This window comes from Sarcophilus harrisii, chromosome 1, assembly GCF_902635505.1.
Source record: "Sarcophilus harrisii chromosome 1, mSarHar1.11, whole genome shotgun sequence".
NCBI lineage: Eukaryota > Metazoa > Chordata > Mammalia > Dasyuromorphia > Dasyuridae > Sarcophilus > Sarcophilus harrisii.
This window is the reverse complement of record NC_045426.1, coordinates 49,790,939-49,809,933: the sequence shown is the minus strand read 5'-3', so window position 1 is coordinate 49,809,933 and position 18,995 is coordinate 49,790,939. Positions and strand designations below refer to the sequence as shown.

The 18,995-nt window shown below is 43.3% G+C and overlaps 1 protein-coding gene across 2 annotated transcripts; it reads right to left on the bottom strand.

The window, feature by feature from the left end:
- Positions 1–1,580: 1,580 nt before the first annotated feature.
- IL17RE (interleukin 17 receptor E) lies at positions 1,581–18,995 on the bottom strand. Of its 2 annotated transcripts, XM_031954873.1 has the most exons (16): positions 18,490–18,995; positions 18,138–18,153; positions 17,860–17,973; positions 15,449–15,546; positions 14,851–15,013; positions 14,572–14,711; positions 8,855–8,923; positions 7,672–7,738; positions 6,740–6,915; positions 6,433–6,480; positions 6,246–6,291; positions 5,965–6,113; positions 2,885–2,953; positions 2,761–2,812; positions 2,576–2,683; positions 1,581–2,312 (listed from the first exon to the last, which is right to left on the bottom strand). In XM_031954873.1, the coding sequence occupies exons 1-16, from the start codon at positions 18,622–18,624 to the stop codon at positions 1,672–1,674; spliced, it is 2,091 nt and encodes a 696-aa protein (XP_031810733.1). In that variant the 5' UTR covers positions 18,625–18,995; the 3' UTR covers positions 1,581–1,671. The 2 variants fall into 2 exon arrangements, with proteins under 2 accessions (XP_031810733.1, XP_031810725.1); XM_031954865.1 differs by lacking the exon at positions 18,138–18,153 and having other exon boundaries at positions 18,490–18,994.

Sequence of the window (18,995 nt, the reverse complement as noted above, 5' to 3'; positions counted from 1 at the left end):
AAGGACTGTTACCCCTTCCCATTCTTTGCTCACCACATAAAAGGGAGAGTTGGAGTTACAACTCAAGTGGATGTATCTCTCCACCAAGTCCAGGATCCTGAAGCTTGCTTGCTAAATATGTGTGATCTCATAAAAATAACAGAATTTGGGAGTTGGGAAGGATCGAAGCAGCTTTCCAGTCTACTCTGTACACAAAAGGAATACTTATACCAGATTGTGGTCACCCAGTCTTGAGGCCCAAGAAAAGTGAACCATCTCAGCCACTACAGTGGAGACTTTTATCTAGGGTAATGGAGTACATAGTAATTCCGCTTCAGAAGTCAAGCTTAGTTGCTATATTTCTCCTCATATCTGACTCCAGTGCACCCATTCTTGTGACCATTGATGGAACATCTGGGTTCCTTCATGATGATCTTTTCAAACAGCTTACTGATACCTTTTTTTGATGGTTAACCCCTCACTTTATTGCCTGCAATATCTTTTTTTGAAAACATTTCATTTTGGGTATAAAATATATATATTGTATAAATGAACTTCAACAATTCCATATGCAAAGGTCAGAAAATAAGAATAGATAAAACTATGAATCTATAATATACAGATTATTTAACATATTAGCAGTATATTTTAAAATATTTTACAATTGCACATTAATTTAATATAGACATTTTTATTTTCAGTTTCAAATCTTCTCCCTCCCCATAATGAATACCTCACATATAGTTGAACTCTTTTAACAACAACAAAAGTCAGGCAAAATTAACATAGCAGTAATTCTCCTCTCCTCCCTTTCCAAAAGGAAGGACGTGTTTCATTCTCTTTTCTCCCAGAATATGGTCTTTATAATTAACTAATCGAAGTTCATATGCCCGTATTTTCACAGATTGTTATTCACCATGTTTGCTTTGGGCAGCCCATCCCAATCCAAACTGTGAAAAGTAACCTCTTCTCCTCCTCTACCCAGTTTAGCCAAATTTATTACTCAATCACTTCTTTGCTAAATCTCGAGGATGAGGGCAGAGGAAGGAGGCTAGCTGAACTCCAGGCAAATATCACCCCTAAGTAAGAGATGGAGGCAGGAACTCTGGGCTCGTGTGTTGATCCCGATCTCTGGGTCGTCACTGTTTCTTCCACTCTCTCCTTTGCTTCCTCTCCCAGCTTCCCCCCCCCCCCCCGCCCCCACTATTTTAGGATTCCTTTCTCCAACTGGGAGCAAAAGGCCTCTTTACTGTTATCCAACCAGGAAACTGGGCCGGAGGGGCGGAAGGCGAGGAATGCTGACGGCTTCCTTCAGCCTTGGTCTAGACACTTTAATAGAAGTGAGAATGCATGTGCGAGCAGTGGGAACAGAGCCGCGCTTTGGGGGAGTCGGGGAGGCAGCGCCTCGCCACAGATGGAAGAATCTCAAATCCTTTTGCGGGGAGGGCGGCCAAATGCTTTGCGCTTCCTATCCATCCTCGGGGTGGTCCCCTCCGAGCCTCTCCTCCTCCCCACTCCTATGGGGACACGCGCTCCTCTGGAGGCCCACCTCTGAGGGGAGAAGGCTCCATCTTGGCGATGGGCAGGAGCCCCTTCAGGCCTCCCCCAGCTCGCTTCTCTTCACAGAACGCCGGCCTTCCCGTCCCCCCTGGGCCGGAGGAACAAAGGCACCTCTCCCCTCTCCCTCCCGACTCAGCCGCTGTCCGAGCGCAGCAGCTCCGCCCGCGCCGCCTCCTGCTCCAGCCTCTGGCACAGCTGCAGGCGCTTCCGCAAGTAGCACCGCCAGTCTCCGCGGCCCGGGGAGCGGGGGCCGAGCCCGAGCCCGCGCGGGCCGCCGCGGTTGTCCTCGGCGCCCAGGGCCCGGAGCAGCCGGGGCAGCTCGCCGAGCAGGCGGAAACGCGGGGCAGCGCGCAGCGGCCGCGGAATGTCCTCCGCCGCACAGAGCTTGCTGAAGAAGGCCAGCAGGAGCGGTCGCGCCCCGCTCGCGGAGCGCGGGCCAGGCTGGAGGCAGCAGCTGAGGGCGGCTCGGAATAGGTCTTGGGTGTCCCGGTCGCCCGCCGCCCCGGCGCGCCAGCGGCGGTAGAGCTGGCTGCTGGTCCGGCTCCAGAGGAGCAGCACGGCGCCCCGCTCCTGCGCCACGCGGGCCTGGGCCGCGCACAGCCAGGGAAGAGGCCCCAGGCGGGCCACGCGCTCCCCCTCCCACAGGTCCAGGATCACCTCGCCGCCGCCTCCCAGGGCCACCCTCAGCAGCTCGGCCAGGGCTCCCACCAGACGGCGGTGCGCCTCTGAGTCCGCGGCGTAGAGCAGCAGAACGGGCCGGGGCCGACGGGGTCCTGTGGAGACAGAGCAGGGGCAAAGGGCAGGGGCGGCTTGAAGGAGAGGGCTGGGCAGGGGCCGCTCCATCCCGCCCTGCCTCCCGGCCCCCTCGCTCGGGCCGGGCTAAGGCAGGGACAGCCAGAGCTTAACATGCATCGGGAGAGGAGGGCACCGCCTGGGGACTGGGTGGGAAAGAGAGAGACCTGCTCCCCAGGGGAGCCCCGAAGCCCCGGATCCTTTCCCCTCCTCAAGCACCTCCGGCCAGTCCGGGCCCTCTCACCTGTCAGCAGTCTCCGTAAGCCCCGGCAGTTCAAAACCAGGATGGTCACCAGCAGGGAGATCCCCATCAACAGCCCCAGAGCCAGAAGCCCCAAGTGCCTGTGAGAGACTGAGGCAGGCGAAGGGGAGGTCAGAGGAGGGCTCCCCATCTCACCCCCTCCATCATCTCTGACCCTGAGAACTTACCATCGGGGCACAAAAGGTGCTTCCGGGCATACTGGACGTCTGACCGCCACACCTGCGGAAAAGGGTCCACAATGAGAGCGAAGGGAGGGGAGGGGGGGGGGGGGGAATGAGAAAAGTTCATTACCAGAACACAGTCCCCGAGGCTCTGTAAGGGGATGAGGAGGTCTGACTTCACCGGGCTGGATCCTTGAGGCTATGGGAACAAAGGATACATTGGTCATCCCCATACAGGCAAATGGTTAAAGGGTCCTATTATTTTTGCTATGCTCTCCCCAGCTTGGACAGTGGATAGAGCACACTTGAAGTCAGGAAGAACTGAGTTCAAATCCTACCTCAGACAATTTTTAGCTGTGGGATCCTGCCATTTAGCCTGTTTGCCAGTTTCTTCACTGGGAAAAATGAGAAATGGCCTCTAAGATTCCTTCCAGCTCTAATCTGTGGTTCTATGCTTTTATGATCAGGAATTCTTTCTGTCTCCTTTCTGCCTACCCACTTCATTCCTGGAGAGATGGAGTCCAGACATACCTTGGCATGAAGCCATCCCTGACTACTGCACCTTTGCTCTAGACACTTTAATAGAAGTGAGAATTCATGTGCAAGGAGTGAGAATAGAGCTGTGCTTGGGGGAGTCATCGAGGCAGCCCTTACCATCGGTGGGATAATACAGAGGAAAGTAGTCAATCTGAAGTCAGAGCACCTGTATTCAAATCCTGAGGGCGCTACTTACTATAGGACCCCGGCAAATTCCTTTCTCTCTCTAGACCTGTTTTCTAAGCTATAAAATAAAGAGGTTGGACATGAAAAGAAACTACCCCTTTCTTTGAACAATGTTTTTAGGTATCATTAATTCCATTAAAATCTAGTTATCAGAATAATAATTTTAGAAAACCAAATCCACAGCCCCCAGGTTAAGAACTTCTGCTTTAAAATGTAGGTAAAGGGGAAGCTAGATGTCATAGTGGATAGAGCATCAGCTCAGAAGGACCTGAGTTTCAAATTTGGCCTCAGACACGCAACACCAGCTGTGTATGTGATTCTGGGCAAGTCATTTAACCTTTATTGCCTCTCAAAAAACAAAACAAAACAAACAAACAAACAAAAAACCACCCAAAAATAAATAAATAAAATGTAGATAAGGAACCTCAAAAGGCACCTAATCCCAGTGTTCTGTGGGAGGATTGCCATACTGATTTACTCAGTGTTGGTGGATCTTAGTGGTTCAATTATTCTTTAAAAAAAAAAAAAAAAAAATGGAGATTATGCAAGAAAATGAGTACAGTGTCCATATCTTTGACCTAGCAATCCTGCTACTGGGCATATACTCAAAGGAAGTCAATTTATACAAAAATATCAGCACTTTGTGCTAGAGACAAAGAAATGGATACAAAGTGACTTCATCAATGGGGGAATAGCAAAAAGAAGAAAAACCAAAAAAAAAAAAAAAATCCTCAATCCCATGATAATGATATGTCATTATATAGTAAGAAATGATGAACTTGAGGGAATTCAGAGAAGCATGGAAAGATTTGTCTGAACTGATGCACTGTAAAATGGGCAGGCCCAAGAGAAATAGGATAATGACTACAATGTAAAATGAAAAGATTTCAACTTTGAGAGAAGAAAACAAAGAAGGTCCTAGAGGACAGATAACAGGTTCAGAAGAGAACTAGAAAACTACTAAAACAGAATATATGTCCAACAAGAGGGTCACATTAAGACATATTTTTGGCTGAACTGGTTCTTTGAACTTCTCCCAAGTTATAAGGGAGAGTTTGTAGAGGGGCAATGAAATGAAATAATTATGATGTAAAAATTAAAGGAATCCTTAAAACATAGTTTAAAAAGAAATAAAAAAAAAAGCTTTTCCAAATGTATGGATTCGATTTTGCTCCTTGCTGAGGACTGACCAAAGTGAGTGGATTTAGCCTTCAGAGAAAGGACAGAGGAGATACTTCTAAGACCTACTGTCCAGCCTGATATGTTCTGGTGCTGGTTTGTCCTTCATTCTTGAAGAGGGCCATACATGACGTGCAAGGGAATTGGATGCCCAAAGATGTCCCTTGTGTTACGACATCTGGGTTATGTTGGAAGGAGCGGGATAAAAGATGGAGATGACTGTGGCCATAGTATAAAGCAGAGAGGACGTGTGAGAATGCTTGTGTAAATACAAAATGAGGTATGAGTGAACAGTTGGCTAGCTCAGTTCCTGACCAAATGAAGTGGTCAAAGGGAGTTAGAGGATTGGATAATTTCCCATTTGCCACAGCCTATTAAGTTCACAGATGTGTCAAGAACTGAAAAGTTTGGAAATATTCTTCTAGATAACCTAACAGAAATCAGAATCTAAGATAGAGGTTTTCAATTTTTTTTGGTGCCAGGGACCATTGGGCATCTGATAAAGCCTATGGACATCCTTTTCAGAGTAATGTTTTTAGATGCATAAAATAAAATACATAGATTTGCTAAGATAATAATTTATACTGAAACACAATTATGAAAAAATTTGAAATTAAAAGTTCGTGGCTCCTGGATTAAGAACTTCTGCTCTAAGATTTAGATTAAAAAAAACCTCAAAAGTCATTAAATAATAGCTTCCAAGAACACCAGCCTTGGAGGACCTGAGTTCAAATCTGGTCTCGGACATTTAACACTTCCTAGATGTGTGACTCTGGACAAGTCACTTAACCCCAAATGCCTCAGAAAAAAAAAAAAAAAAAAAAAAAGAATAACTTCCCTAGCATCCCTAACAAAGGGTCATTCAAACTTTGCTTGAAAACCCTAAGGATCACCACTTTTCACTTCTGAATTGCTCTGATTCTTTGGGAAGTGTTTCCTTACATTAAGATAAAATCAGCCTTTCTACAACTTTCCCTTATGGTTCCTGGTTCTACCCTCTGGGGCCAAAAAGAATAAGAAGACTCTTTCCTCTTCCTCCCTTCAATATTTGACAACCACTTGTCCTTCTAGAGCTACTCTTGATAAATGGCAGAAGGGACAGATTCTAGAGGCAAACAAAGGGACTGCAATGAGTGCAATACAAAAACCTTTACGTTCTCCCTAATATCAATACCCACACCCACAAACCCCTAGTGCTTGGGGCTAGTTCTCAGGGGGTGAAGGGAAAGCTAGAAGCTGGGAGAGTGGGGGGAGATGGAGGCTTCTGGAGGAGATGGCGGAGCTCAGCCTTGGCTTCAGGGACCGTACCTGACTGACAGAGTACACAGGCAGCTGGGGATCGTGGTGCTCCTTCCCCGGCAGGCACCAAGCAGCACTGAAAGCAGCCGGGGTCCTTGAGGAGAAGCGCAGGATGAGCTGTCTGTACTGGATATCCATACTCACATTCCAGGAGGAGGCTGGGAGGGGAGGGGAACACAAATACCCAGAGTACAGAGATACACAAACCGTGAGCTTCCCACAAGTTGGGTCGTAGCTGAGTGAAGGTTAAAAGGGGGGATAGGGTACATGAGGAAAGATCACATGCTCACCGTTCCTCTGGGGGCATTTAACATGGCTACTATTCCCAAGAGAGAACTAGGAAAAAGAAAACAAAGTTATCAGGATGGAGGTGGAAGGGGAAAAGATATATATTTCCCCTTTCCTGTGAGCTTTCCATCCCTGTTTAACGAAAGCCCCAACTCTCCTTCCCAGAAACTTCTGCAGCTAGAGCCATACCTTGAAGCAGAGATGTGGGTGCAAATCCACCTTCTCCACCACGTACCACTGTTGGGAGAGAAGGGAGTCACATTGGAGAAGTTTTGAGCCCCCACTCATCCCAGGTCATCTCATGTGGTGGGGCTACACTGAAAGCTCCCTTAATTTTAGAGATAAAAATCATCCATCCTCCTTCTCTTCCTTCTCCTCTCCTTTCCTCTCTCCTCTCACCCCCGTCCCTGTGAATTTTGAGTCTTCCATCTCTCTCCCTCTTACTCCACACCTCTCTCTCCCCCACTTCCTTTCTTCCCCCTTTCCCCCTCCTCACCCCCTCCGATTCAGACACTGTGGCATTGGGAAGATCTTCACAGGGGCTGTGCCAGCTCTGTTTCTGGCACAGGGTGGCCTCGGGCTTCACTGGGCAGCGTAGGGTTAGGGTCATGGCCATTTGATCCTGGTAGCTGTAGTCAGTGAAGTGCACGGACCTCCAGAAGTCCATGCTGTCTGTGGGCAGATAGGGGTCCCGGTGAGGTGTTTGCTCCCCTCAGGCCTGTCTCTGCTCCAAACTATCCTTGCCCCCTCCCCAGATCCAAGACTTTATTATGGTGCTATCAAGGACAAGGCAAAGATCAGGCTATTCCAATGTCCTTCCTGTCTAACCCCACCCTAGAACCAATGGCTCTCCAAACCTGTATGCTCTGCTCCACCCAGACCCATCTTTCCCTTGTCTTCTCCCTTCCCCACTATGATACACCAACCCTATTTCTCTCTCTGGGATTTTATCAATGCTGTTCTCTCTCCATTAACTACTCAATACTCTACACTTCAAAGCTCAGCTCAAATCCCTCTGCTCCCATAATGTAATCCTAGATGGCTCTAGTTCACCTGGTTTTCTTTCTTCTTCAAAAGCTTAAGAGCATTTACAGTTTATTCCATAAAATGGTCACTATCTTGTACCGTGTGCCATTTCATAACACTCAACAACTTTTTACTGAGTTGATGACATTGTATAGCCTATCTCCCTATCTAGGCTACTGAGAGGGAGAAACAGCATACCCACCAAAGATTTGATGTTTAATAACTGACTGACTAGAATGTCAAGACATGGATACCACTGCCATCTTGTCTCCTTTTCCCAAGGAGCAAAAACAGGGCAGCTCCCCCCAGCCACCCTGATCCCCAGGTCCCTGTGATAAAGCTGTCTGGACAAATTCATCCTTGGAGTGAGGGACTGGGATGAGGTCTGTGTGGGCCACTCACAGACTTCAGGCTGGTCCTTCAAGGGGCATTGCTTCTTCCGCATACTGTCCTGGTGCAGGTATGCCGCCTGAGAGAATGAAGGGGTGGGGTGGGTTGGATGCTCAGAGGGACAGATTTTTTTCTACCACCTAGACCCCAAACCCACTTTAATGTAATTAGAATCCATTTCTCTGGGGTCAGAGGTAAAGAACTAGGGTTTATATTCAACATACAAAAAGGGAACACACACAAATCAAGAGAATCCAACTTCTTAAAGGAGAGGAAAAATCACTAAGTAGGAAGCAAAATAAAATGTGAATAATGATAATAGTTGACACTTGATTTCCTTTTTTTCCACTAAGTAGTACTATGTCATATCTGAGTTACTTGCCACCCTCACCCTTTGGGCTCCATCTCCCTATTTCCATCCTCATTTCAGCACTACCTCCTAAAGCATTAGAGTCCCCTAATGGGGTACTTTCTTGGTACTCTTCCTTTGCATTCAGTTTTTTACCCATAAACCATCTGCTATGTTGCCCCACCCTACCATGTTCTATGGCTTCAGCATCTTGTTCTCTCTTCTTTTCCACCTCATTTTATCAACTAATCTATAGGAAGGTGTTGGAAGGAGGAGAATGGTCCTAGAAGTCAGGATTGTCCCTTCAAATGACCCTAATAGAGACTAGGTCAGTTGAGTTCTGAGCTCTTTGGACAACTTAATAAATGGTCATTGACTATCGACTGACAGCATTCTGAAGCAAAACTAGTATCGGATTAGTCCTAGATTGGGTGCAAGAGACAAACTGGAAGAGTGAATAAAATGCTGGAGTCAAGAATATTGGAGTTCAGGTTCCCCACTCACACAATAGCTGTGTGATCCTAGGCAAGTCACAACCTCTTAAAGCCTCTATTCTTTAATTATAAACTGGGGTAATAATAGAACCAACCAGATGGGGTTATAAAGATCAAAGGAGAAAGTCTATACAGAGCACTTTAGAAACCTTAAAATGAGATATAGATGTTAGTTTCACTTCTCAGAATAATCATCCCAGGCTCTTCCTCAATAACCCATGGTTGGGAGAAAAATGAGTCTCCAGACATGGGGAAGATGAGAGCCAAGAACAATCAATAGTCCCCTTGGGACTCTGGAGAATTAAAAATACACTTATGCCCCTATCAAAGTATCAGCAACATCTCCTCTCACCTCTATACACAGACAGGGCAGCAGGAACTCATAGGGCAACTGGACCGTGTGACCTCCAGACAGAGTTTCCTGTATGAGAGGCAGAAAGGGAAGGCAAGATGCCTGAGAAAGAGCCAGGTGCATCCTGCATGGGTATCTCCAGGCCAGTGAAAAAGATCTCGAGGCTTAGGGATTGAGGAAGAGAAAAGTAGGAACAAGCTTGAAAATCCCAAATACATCAAATTTGTCACACTGCAAAATACTCTTTCTTTTTCCTTTGAAAAAACTGCTCTGTAAAGGAAAGGTCTGTAATTTTGTATTTAATAGTTTGCTTCATTAGTCCCATTCTCTACATTTTGTTGTCTGGGCTTCTGACAATGATATTCTGGGAAAAGGATTAGGGGTATGTGTGTACAAGGAGATTTGGAATGGAATGTCCCACCCCCAGGGCTGCTCACAGGGCTCAGAACCAGGAAGCAGGCTGCCAGGATTGCCAGGTTATGTAAGACACATATAGTCCTATAATCCTGTGATGTCCTGATCTCAGAGGTGACAGCTTGCACTACCGAGAGATGAAGCTTATTGGACATAGGTTAAATCGAGGTAGAATTCATCTTGAGAGAAGGGGGGAGATGAAATGCCAGACATATAGCAGATTGGAAGACTGGACAAGGAAGTCAAAAGGCCTGAGTTCTAACCAAACTAGTGACACTAATTCATGGAGAGACCATGAACAAATTGACTAATCTCTGTGGGCCTCAGTTGTGCTTATCTGTAAAATGGTATCAATGATTCCTATTCCACTGATAATGAAGAATAATGCTCATTTCCTGACAGAGAAATCAGAGACCCAATATGCAGAATAAAACACATATTTATGAACATGGCCAATGAAAGACTTTGTTTTGCTTCATCATGCATCTATCTTATGAAGGGTTGGTTTTCTTTTTTTGGTGAGGAAACAAAAATAGATGCTTGACAATTGAAAAAAATTGAAAAATTAAAATAAATAAAATAATCCCTCTCCCACTAATTTCACTAGGGCCCTATGAAGATCAAATGTTAATGCATGAGAGAGCTTTGAAAAACATAAAGCCCTAGGCAACTATAAAGGGATGTTAAAATGAATTTTTATAACCATTTTTACCTCAAAACCTTGGCTGGAATTTCAGCCCCACTGCTTGTTATAGTTTCAGATTCAGCAACCTTTCCAAGACAGGATGTCATGTTGTTAACCCTAGAGCTTGGTCAGAGTCACAGAGTCACCCACCTCCCCTTAAAAAGTGTCTCCTCCATAAATTTCTTAAAGCAATAGAAGAAATTATTGAGGTCAAAATTAATGGGTTCAATTATATTTGAACAATAGAAGCAACGAGCCTAAAATAAAAAGGGAAAAAAAAACACAAGAGACTAGAGATATCTTGATTTCTAGAACATAGAGAAAACTATTACAAGGGCTGATCTAGGATCAGGAAACCCTGGGTTCGGGTACTATCTCAGCATCATGATGGTATGTAGGTGATCATTACTTAACCCCTGGCAAGTTTCTAGAAAAGTTACAGATGAGATGAAACTCTGAATCAGGGTAGGACTTTCCATGTCAAGAATTCTCCCACGCTAATGAAATAACAAATCAAGATCTCCAACTTCCCCACACACACAAAAAAAGAGAGGTAAAAGGTAAACATGCACCAAATTATTAATAGTAAAAAAGGAAGGAGAGACAATTCATAAAAACCACTTAATGGAACTGAAGAACAGATAATGAAACTTTCCCCCTCCTCATAGAAGAGCACAGGATGAAGATACATTACATTGTCAGATATAGTCACTGCATCTATGGGATAAATAGACAGATAGAGCTACTATAAAGAGAATTACTATAACTATAGAGAGTTACTATCGACTCACTAAATATATAGTTACTATATCTAGTTAATATACATATTGTTACAAGAAATGTTGGATTATATTCAATGATTTTCAGAAATTGTGCTGTGTAGACAAAAGGTATCCCAAAATGCTTTTTTAAAAAGAAGGTTCTGAAACTAAAAAGTAGACAATTCATGGGAAAAGAAAGCAAAGAGTAAATAAACATGGGGGAAACACTTAACCTCACTAGTAATTTTTTGGGGGAAAGCAGTCAGTATTAAATGATTTGTCCAGGGTCATGCAGCTGGTAAGTGTCTGAGATCACACTTGAATTCAAGTTCTCCTGACTCCAGAGCTAGTATTTCCACTAATAATTAAAATAATTAAATGAGACAAGAATGAAAACTACAAGGGACCTCCCCACGTGCATTTAACTATCACTATTAAACCGTTAAATTAAAAAAAAAAAAAAAAAAAAAGGAGAAAATTAATGATGCAGGTATACTCTCCAGTGCTGAAGAGTAATATTTCTGGAAAGCAAACCACTGTGACAAAATTGGCTATGTCTTTTGACTTAGTGATCCATCCAAAGTTGGAACTACATATCAAGAAAAAAAAATTAAAATACTCTAAGTGCAAAGATTTTTATAGCAGCATTACTTAGAATAGTGAAACTTGGAGGGAAAGAGATGTGAATTACTGAAAAGTTGCCCTTTGAATTTGAAATCTGGGGATTTACATTTGAATTCTAACTCTGCAAAAAGGGTACCTATGTAATGACCTGAGGACAAGATAAAATGAGGATGTCTGTATGGCCTCTGAAGTCATTCCAAGCTCAAAATCTCATTTATATATGTATGTATGTATGTATGTGTGCATATGTGTGTATATATTTATATACACATATATGTATATTTATGAGTGATAAGTTACATGTGACACAGAGATCTGCATTTACATGTTTTTTTTTTTTAAATTGGAGACTCCAGTAAGCACAACTTTTTTTTTTTTTAATAATAGTTTTTTATTTTCAAAATATATGCAAAGGTAGTTTTCAACATTTACCCTTTCAAAACCTTATATTCCAAATTTGTTCCCTTCATTCTCTTTCGTAGACAGTAAGTAATTCAATATATGTTAAACTTGTACAACTCTTCTATACATACTTCCTCATTTATCATGCTGCACAAGAAAAATCAGATCAAAAAGGAAAAAAATGAGAACAAAAGCCAACCAAACAACAACAAAAAAGGTGAAAATACTATGTTGTGATCCACATTCAATATCCATAGTCCTTTCTCAGGATGCAGATGCTTTCTCCATCATAAGTCTATTGGAATTGGCCTGAATCACCTCATTGTTGAAAAAGAGTCCCTTCCATAAGAATTGATCATCACATAATCTTGTTGCTGTGTACAATGTTCTCTTGGTTCTACTTGCTTCACTCAGCATCAGTTCATGTAAATCTCTCCAGACCGCTCTGAAATCATCTTGCTGATCATTTCTTATAGAACAATGATATTCCACAACATTCATATACCATCATTTATTTATTATAGCCATTCCCTAACTGATGGGCATCCACTGAGTTTCCAGTCCCTTGCCATTACAAAAAGGGTTGCTACAAACATTTTTGCACATAGATCCTTTTCCCTAAGCACAACTTTTTTTAAAAAGCTAAGTCCACTTGAATTGATAAGCACCTCGTTTCCCCCCATGCTTTTAAAATTCTGAACTTCACGCATAAAAAACCTAAGATCATTTCCATTACAAAGTAGAACACAAAATTATATATGAAACTATAAATAGCTATTCCACACCTCTTTAAAAAAAAAAAAAAAGAAAAACCACAACTTTCAAAATTATCCTGCTTGTTTGAGTCTCCTTCCATTCATTCTCTTTTGTGCATTTAAAATTTTTTTTTCAATATTCTTTTTTCAACATCACCAATGCTACCTCCTCTCCACTCTTATCCATATTCTTTCTATTAAAAACAGGAGAGAAAAAAAGTCCACATGCCCATCAATTGGGGAATCACTGCATAAGTTATGGTATATGAAGGTAATGGAATATTATTTTTTTTAATTTCATAGCTTTTTATTTACAAGTTATATGTATGGGTAATTTTACAGCATTGACAATTGCCAAGTCTTTTGTTCCAATTTTTCCCCTCCTTTTCCCCACCCCCTCCCCTAGATGGCAGAATGACCAGTAGATGTTAAATATATTAAAGTATAAATTAGATACACAATAAGTATACATGACCAAACTGTTATTTTGCTGTACAAAAAGAATAGGACTCTGAAATATTGTACAATTAGCCTGTGAAGGAAATCCAAAATGCAGGTGGGCAAAAATAGAGGGACTGGGAATTCAATGTAATGGTTCTTAGTCATCTCCCAGAGTTCTTTCTCTGGGCGTAGCTGGTTCAGTTTAATACTGCTCCATTGGAACTGATTTGGTTCATCTCATTGCTGAGGATGGCCAAGTCCATCAGAATTGATCATCATATAGTATTGTTGTTGAAGTATATAAGGATCTCCTGGCCCTGCTCATTTCACTCAGCATCAGTTCATGTAAGTCTCTCCAGGCCTTTCTGAAATCATCCTGTTGGTCATTTCTTACAGAACAATAATATGGAATATTATTTTTCTATAAAAAATGATGAGCAGGCTGATTTCAGAAAAGCCTGGAAAGACTTACATGAACTCAGCTGAATTCAGAGAAAATTATATACAGTGAAAATATATACAGTTACAACAAGATTATGTGATGATCAATTCTGATGGATTTGGTTCTTTTCAACAATGAGGTGATCAAGGCAATTCCAATAGGCTTGGGATGGAAAGTGCCATCTGCATCCAGAGAGAGAACAGTAAGCCTGAATGTGGTTTAAGGCATAGTATTTTCACTTTTTTTGTTGTTGTTTGTTTACTTGTTTTTTTTTTTCTTTCTCATGGTCTTTCCCTTTTGATCTTATTTTTTTTGCGCAACATTACAAATATGGAAATATGTTTAAAAGAATTGCACACATTTAGCCTATATCAGATTGTCTGCTGTCTTAGGGAAAGGGGACATAAAGGAGGGAGAAAAATTTGGAATACAAAGTCTTCGAAATTAATGTTGAAAACTATCTTTACATGTATTTGGAAAAATAAAATACCATTAAAAAATAGCAAAGGAAAAAGAAAAAAAGAAAAAAATCCCACATTGTAACAAATGAGCATAATCAAGCAAAACAAATGCCTACAATGACTGCATCCAAAAATGTCTGTTTCTTTCTGAAGCCTGAATTCATTCTTTCTCAGTCAGGTTGGAGTTCACATGAGAAGTTTCTCCTTAAAATGCATTTATACATATTCTCAGCAGGTTCATGACTTTCATAATATCAGGGCAGAGAGACTCTTTGGGGTAGGGCAGGAGAGAGCAGATATAAAAAACGCAGAGAACCTTGGAGAATAGATGTGAGAACATGAAGAAAGCTTAGCTGGCCAGACAGAGTGGGACCCTCTCTCCCATAAAGATATTATTCTCTCCTAGAAGGCATTGGGAGAATTCAAGAACATTTCGCCTCAAGAGTCAGAAGCCTGAGTTCAAATTCCAGGTCCTCTACCGTGAGTAGCCAATAGAATTCAAACCACCTAAGATCTCTAAATCTCACTTCCCTCATCTGTAAAATGGACATAATCTCTATCTGCTCTACATACATCACAGAATTGTTATGAAGAAAGCACTTTAAAAACTTGAAAGGACTACATAAAATTGGGCTCTGGCTAAGATTACGTTCTTCTCCCTTCCCTGGGAATACTCTCCAGGGACCCTTGGGCCGGGTGGTTTGCCTGCCCAAGGGATTGTGTTTTTGTTACCTGTCTGTGGAAGGGACTGCTCAGCTCCTCACACTCGAGAACCCACTGGTGGCACAGCCTCACACTGATGTCAGGGCCCGGTGGGGCTGTCACCTGAACAGCCCTCTCTCCTGGCAGCAACGTGAAGGAGAACGCAGGCCCTGCAGTAAGCAGAACGAGTCAGGAGGTGATTCAGCTCAGAGCGGAGCTGGTAGGCTTGGCCACTGACACATGGACGTATTCGGGGGGTGCTGACTCCAGCCTAGCCCACCCTTCCAGGAAACATGCCCTGGCACTCACCTCTATGCCCTTGGGAACCAGGCAGCTGTGGAGTTCCATCAGCTACCTCTGGAAGGCTAAGCTGGGTCCGTTTTAAGCGAAGCCCCGAACTGGGCACAGCTGGGAAGGACACAGCGACATGGTGGCCCTGTCTAGCCCGGCAGCAGTCACACAGCCACTTCCACTGAGGACAGAGGATAAGATGATCTTGTCTGTGCCCAGTTGCCTCTGCCAGTAGGAAGTGAGTTTCTTGGGGCACAGACTGAGTTTTTGTCTTGTTTAAACCCCCATCACATTTTACCCCCATAGTCACTATAATTACATATTTGTTGATGATCACAATTAGCCTTCAACTAGAGGTCAGAGAGCTGACTCTGTCCTCCTGTTGACCTGTGTGGCCACAGGAAAGTAAGTCACTCAAGGCCTCAGTTTTCCTATCTGTAAAATGAGAATAATAATCTTTCTCCCCTTCCCTTTCCATATCTTTCACTAGACAATGAGAGAATGAGATGGGGAGATAGATGTGATAACATTTTGGTAATAAAAATGGCATAGGCTTCAGGGCACAGACAAGTGCAGAATGAAGAGGGGTGGGCAAATGAAGGAAGAGGCAGGCTACCTGCGCAGTGGTGAGCATCCTGAGCCTGACGCAGAGCTGGAGCTTATGGGACTTGTGAAATTTCCTCACTAGAAAGTGAAGCTGGTGCTTTGGAAAACCTGAGGATGGAGAAGGAGAAAAGCATTACTGGGGATATATAATCCCTTTGGAGGTCACAGAACCATAGAATTGGAGCAAGAAGGAATTTTAGAGACCAGATATTCCAACCCCCTCATTTTTCAGATGAAGAAACTGAGATCAGGAGAGATTTTTGCTTTGCCCAAGATAATAACAGCTAATAAAAATCTGAGGTAGGATTTGGACCAAGGTTCTGTGGATTCCAAATGTGAAATTCTCATCTCTGCCCCTTCTCTACCTTCTTTTCCTAATGAAGCATTATTGATTATTAGAAACTATTATTTGTAAATGCAGAAATATGTTTAAAAGAATTGCACACACTTAACCTCTATCAGATTGCTTGCTCTCTTGGGGAGGGGGAAGGGAAACAAGAAAGAGAGAAAAATTTGGAACACAAAGTTTTACAAACACAAATGTTGGGGGCTATCTTTGCATGTGTTTGGAAAATGAAATAATTTTGAAAATTAAAAAAGAAAAGAAACTGTTATTTGGAAACAAAGCATGATGAAATGGATATAATCCTGGTCTGGAATCCCATCTCACGGATATAATTTTGAGCAAGTCATTTGTCTATCTCGGATTCAGTTTCCTCATCAGTAAAATGAACTTACTATTAGCTTCTATCATGGGTCATAGTGAGAAATAACTGAGGTGCTATATATAAAGCACTTTGTCGCTTAAAAGTTCTCAATAAAAGTTATGAATGTTAAAAATCCAGGAGGAAAATGGGGTTACTATAGAAAGACAGACCAAAAAGACTGAACCTCTTTGTAGATCATCTCAGCCTTTGGCATTTCAGATCAATCCCAGTCAGGGCTATAGTCTAACCAGACTGGGCCTCTTGACCCAAAATAGGCAGGGAGGAGGGATATGTGGGTAGAAATAGCTAAAATGACAGATAAATTCAGTAAGTACCACCCCCAACTTCAAAGAGTTCCACTAATCCATGTGGTTACTCTTTCCTGGCCTACTCACTAGAGATACATGAATAAAAGGCTTCAGTTCTTTAGATCTGCCTTGAGAAAAAATCCCACAGACTCCAACCAATCTGAGCCATTCAGAGCCAGCTTGAAATGTTCTCTACTCAGCTGGATGTCTGAGATTATGTATGTTTTTTCATCTTTCAAAACTGAAACCAATATCAAGATGGTGGATGAAATGGAATGATAGCCAAATGGTCAGGGCATATGAATCCTCAAAATCTTGGTCTCCTAAATGAGGGTGACCACTATTGGCTGTCTCTCTACCACCAACCTGGAATGCTCTCCCTTTTTACTTCTGCCTCTTGACATCTTTCAAGTCCCTGCTAGAATTCTACCTTCTTCAAAAAGATTTTCTTGAAATCCCTTGATGTTAGTGCCTTTCCTCTATTGTTCATCCCAACTAATCCTGTATATATATCTTGTTTGCCTATTGCCTCCTTCATTAAACTATGAGTTTCTTGAGAGCAGGAACTATCTTTTGACTTTTTGTATCCCCAGCACTTAATCCAGTGATTGGCACATAGTTGGTGCTTAATAAATGCTTGTTGATTGATCTAGGTTTTGTCTCTGTAGCTTTTGATCCTAGACCTGATTAACATAGTCTATAAAACTTCAAAGATTCTATATAGAAAGGTCCCCAAATCCCAGTGTACAAAAACAAGCTGGGGAGTATCACTTAAAGACACTTAAAGAGTTAAGCTGAGGCTAAATTGTTCATTATACAGTGAATTTAGAAAAGTTACCCTCATGAGTCAAAAAATTACTAAAGACTAAAAATACGAAACATTTCAAGGAAAATTTGAAAGACACCTAATCACATCCTCAATCTGTTTAGATTCACAGAGGGAAGGTGAACAGACATCTTCTTCCACAGGTAACAGAAAAAAAAGCAGAAATAAGAATTTGGGGACTACAAGTCCTGGTTTAGCCACTAATTAGCCATGTGATCTTGAGCTAAGAACTTCTCTGCAGGTTTCAAGCTTCCCCATCTATAAAACAAAAGCATTAAACTAGATCTCTGAGATTCCTCCCAATTCTAAAATCCCATAATTTTATGATATTCTGTTCCTTTGGACTTCTATAAGAGACAAACCAGGGTTTCAATGGATACTAGGTTTGAATTAAGATTCCAGATTTAATCCCTCTTTTCTAACCTTATTTCTTAAGATTAAAGGGGAAGATCTCTTCCTTTCCCCAAGGGCCCACTCACTAAATGTGAATGGATTATCTGATAGTCTCACTCCAAGTTATTCAGGGGAACTAACTGGTCCCAAAGGGTGAACCTCTATTGTAAATTTATGTTCTTCACACCTGGAATGTTCAAAGCAAGTTGGATGTGGAAGGAGAGTGGGCTTCGCCACACCAAAGTGCACTTCGACCTTGTGGAGGAGATCCCATGCTGGTGAAGGTCAAGAGCACGCTTTTCTGCAAGGGATTAGAAAGGGGGACAGACATTGGAGACTCATTTACTTTTCTGTGCTGATAGAAGAAACAAGTTAGGGCTCCGAAGTAGGAAGCATGGGAGACTTGAAACGTGTGTATACTGTGTGTATGTGTGTGTGTTTTACAAAAAGAGAAAGCAGACTCACCGAAAAAATTGTCATCCTGCCCAGGGGCCAGGGTAGAAAAGAAAGAAAAGAAGCATTAATATAGAGACTGTCAGGGAAACACTAGCCCAGGACCTTTGTCCCAAACTGCCCGATGGAAGTCATTGGGCTAGTATCCCACCCACGCAGGGTCATCTGCTGGTCCCACTCTGTATATGACACAAATCCACCCTGAAGTCCTGTCCCAACAGCCCATTTTCCGAGCAGAGACAATGGGAGTAGGAGAGGAGGCCAAGGGGGAGGTAGGGAATGAAGTTGAGGAGAATCTTTGCCAGACCTAAGGCAGGGAAGCAGGGGAAGGTCGGAGGTCGTCCCCAGCGCTTCGTGTCCTTACCGTGTGGGAAGACTGAAAGCATCGTAGCCCCCACCAGGTCCCAGGAGAGGATCTGATCCCAGCAGAACCAGAGAGGCAGATGAGAAGAAAAAAGGAAGGACCGAGGAGGGGAGCCCCTGGCACCAGGCTCCCCATGGGCCTCGGAGAGGTCAGCGCACCGGGAGCATGGCTGCATTGCTGGAGACGGGCGGCCAGGTGCCCCTCTTCGGTGCGGGACGCCCCGGCCCCAGCCCCAGCCCGCCCCTGCCCCTGCCCCTGTGGCTGCCCCAAGCTCCTCCTAGCTGCTCACCAGCCGGCCAGACCACATTCCTTTTCTCCTGAGCTAGGGCTTGTTCTGGAAGGAGTTCTGCTCCCAGTTCCGGAGCCAAAACGCTCCAGAGCTTGACTTGCCTTCCGAGGTGGAGCAGGTAGGCGAAGGAAAGGGTCTGAGTTTAAGGGAAAGGTTGGGCTGCGCTCACCGAGGGAGGAGTGTCTGCTCTCTAACCCCTCCCACCCCTCACCTTCCC

Excerpts from the sequence above, each read along its gene's own strand:
- IL17RE (XM_031954865.1), bottom strand. The coding sequence starts at position 18,664 with ATGCAGCCATGCTCCCGGTGCGCTGACCTCTCCGAGGCCCATGGGGAG. Across the intron at positions 17,974-18,489 it reads GCTTTCAGTCTTCCCACACG|AAAAGCGTGCTCTTGACCTT; the intron begins GTAAGGACACGA and ends AATCCCTTGCAG. Across the intron at positions 7,739-8,854 it reads TGCCCTGTCTGTGTATAGAG|GCGGCATACCTGCACCAGGA; the intron begins GTGAGAGGAGAT and ends TCATTCTCTCAG.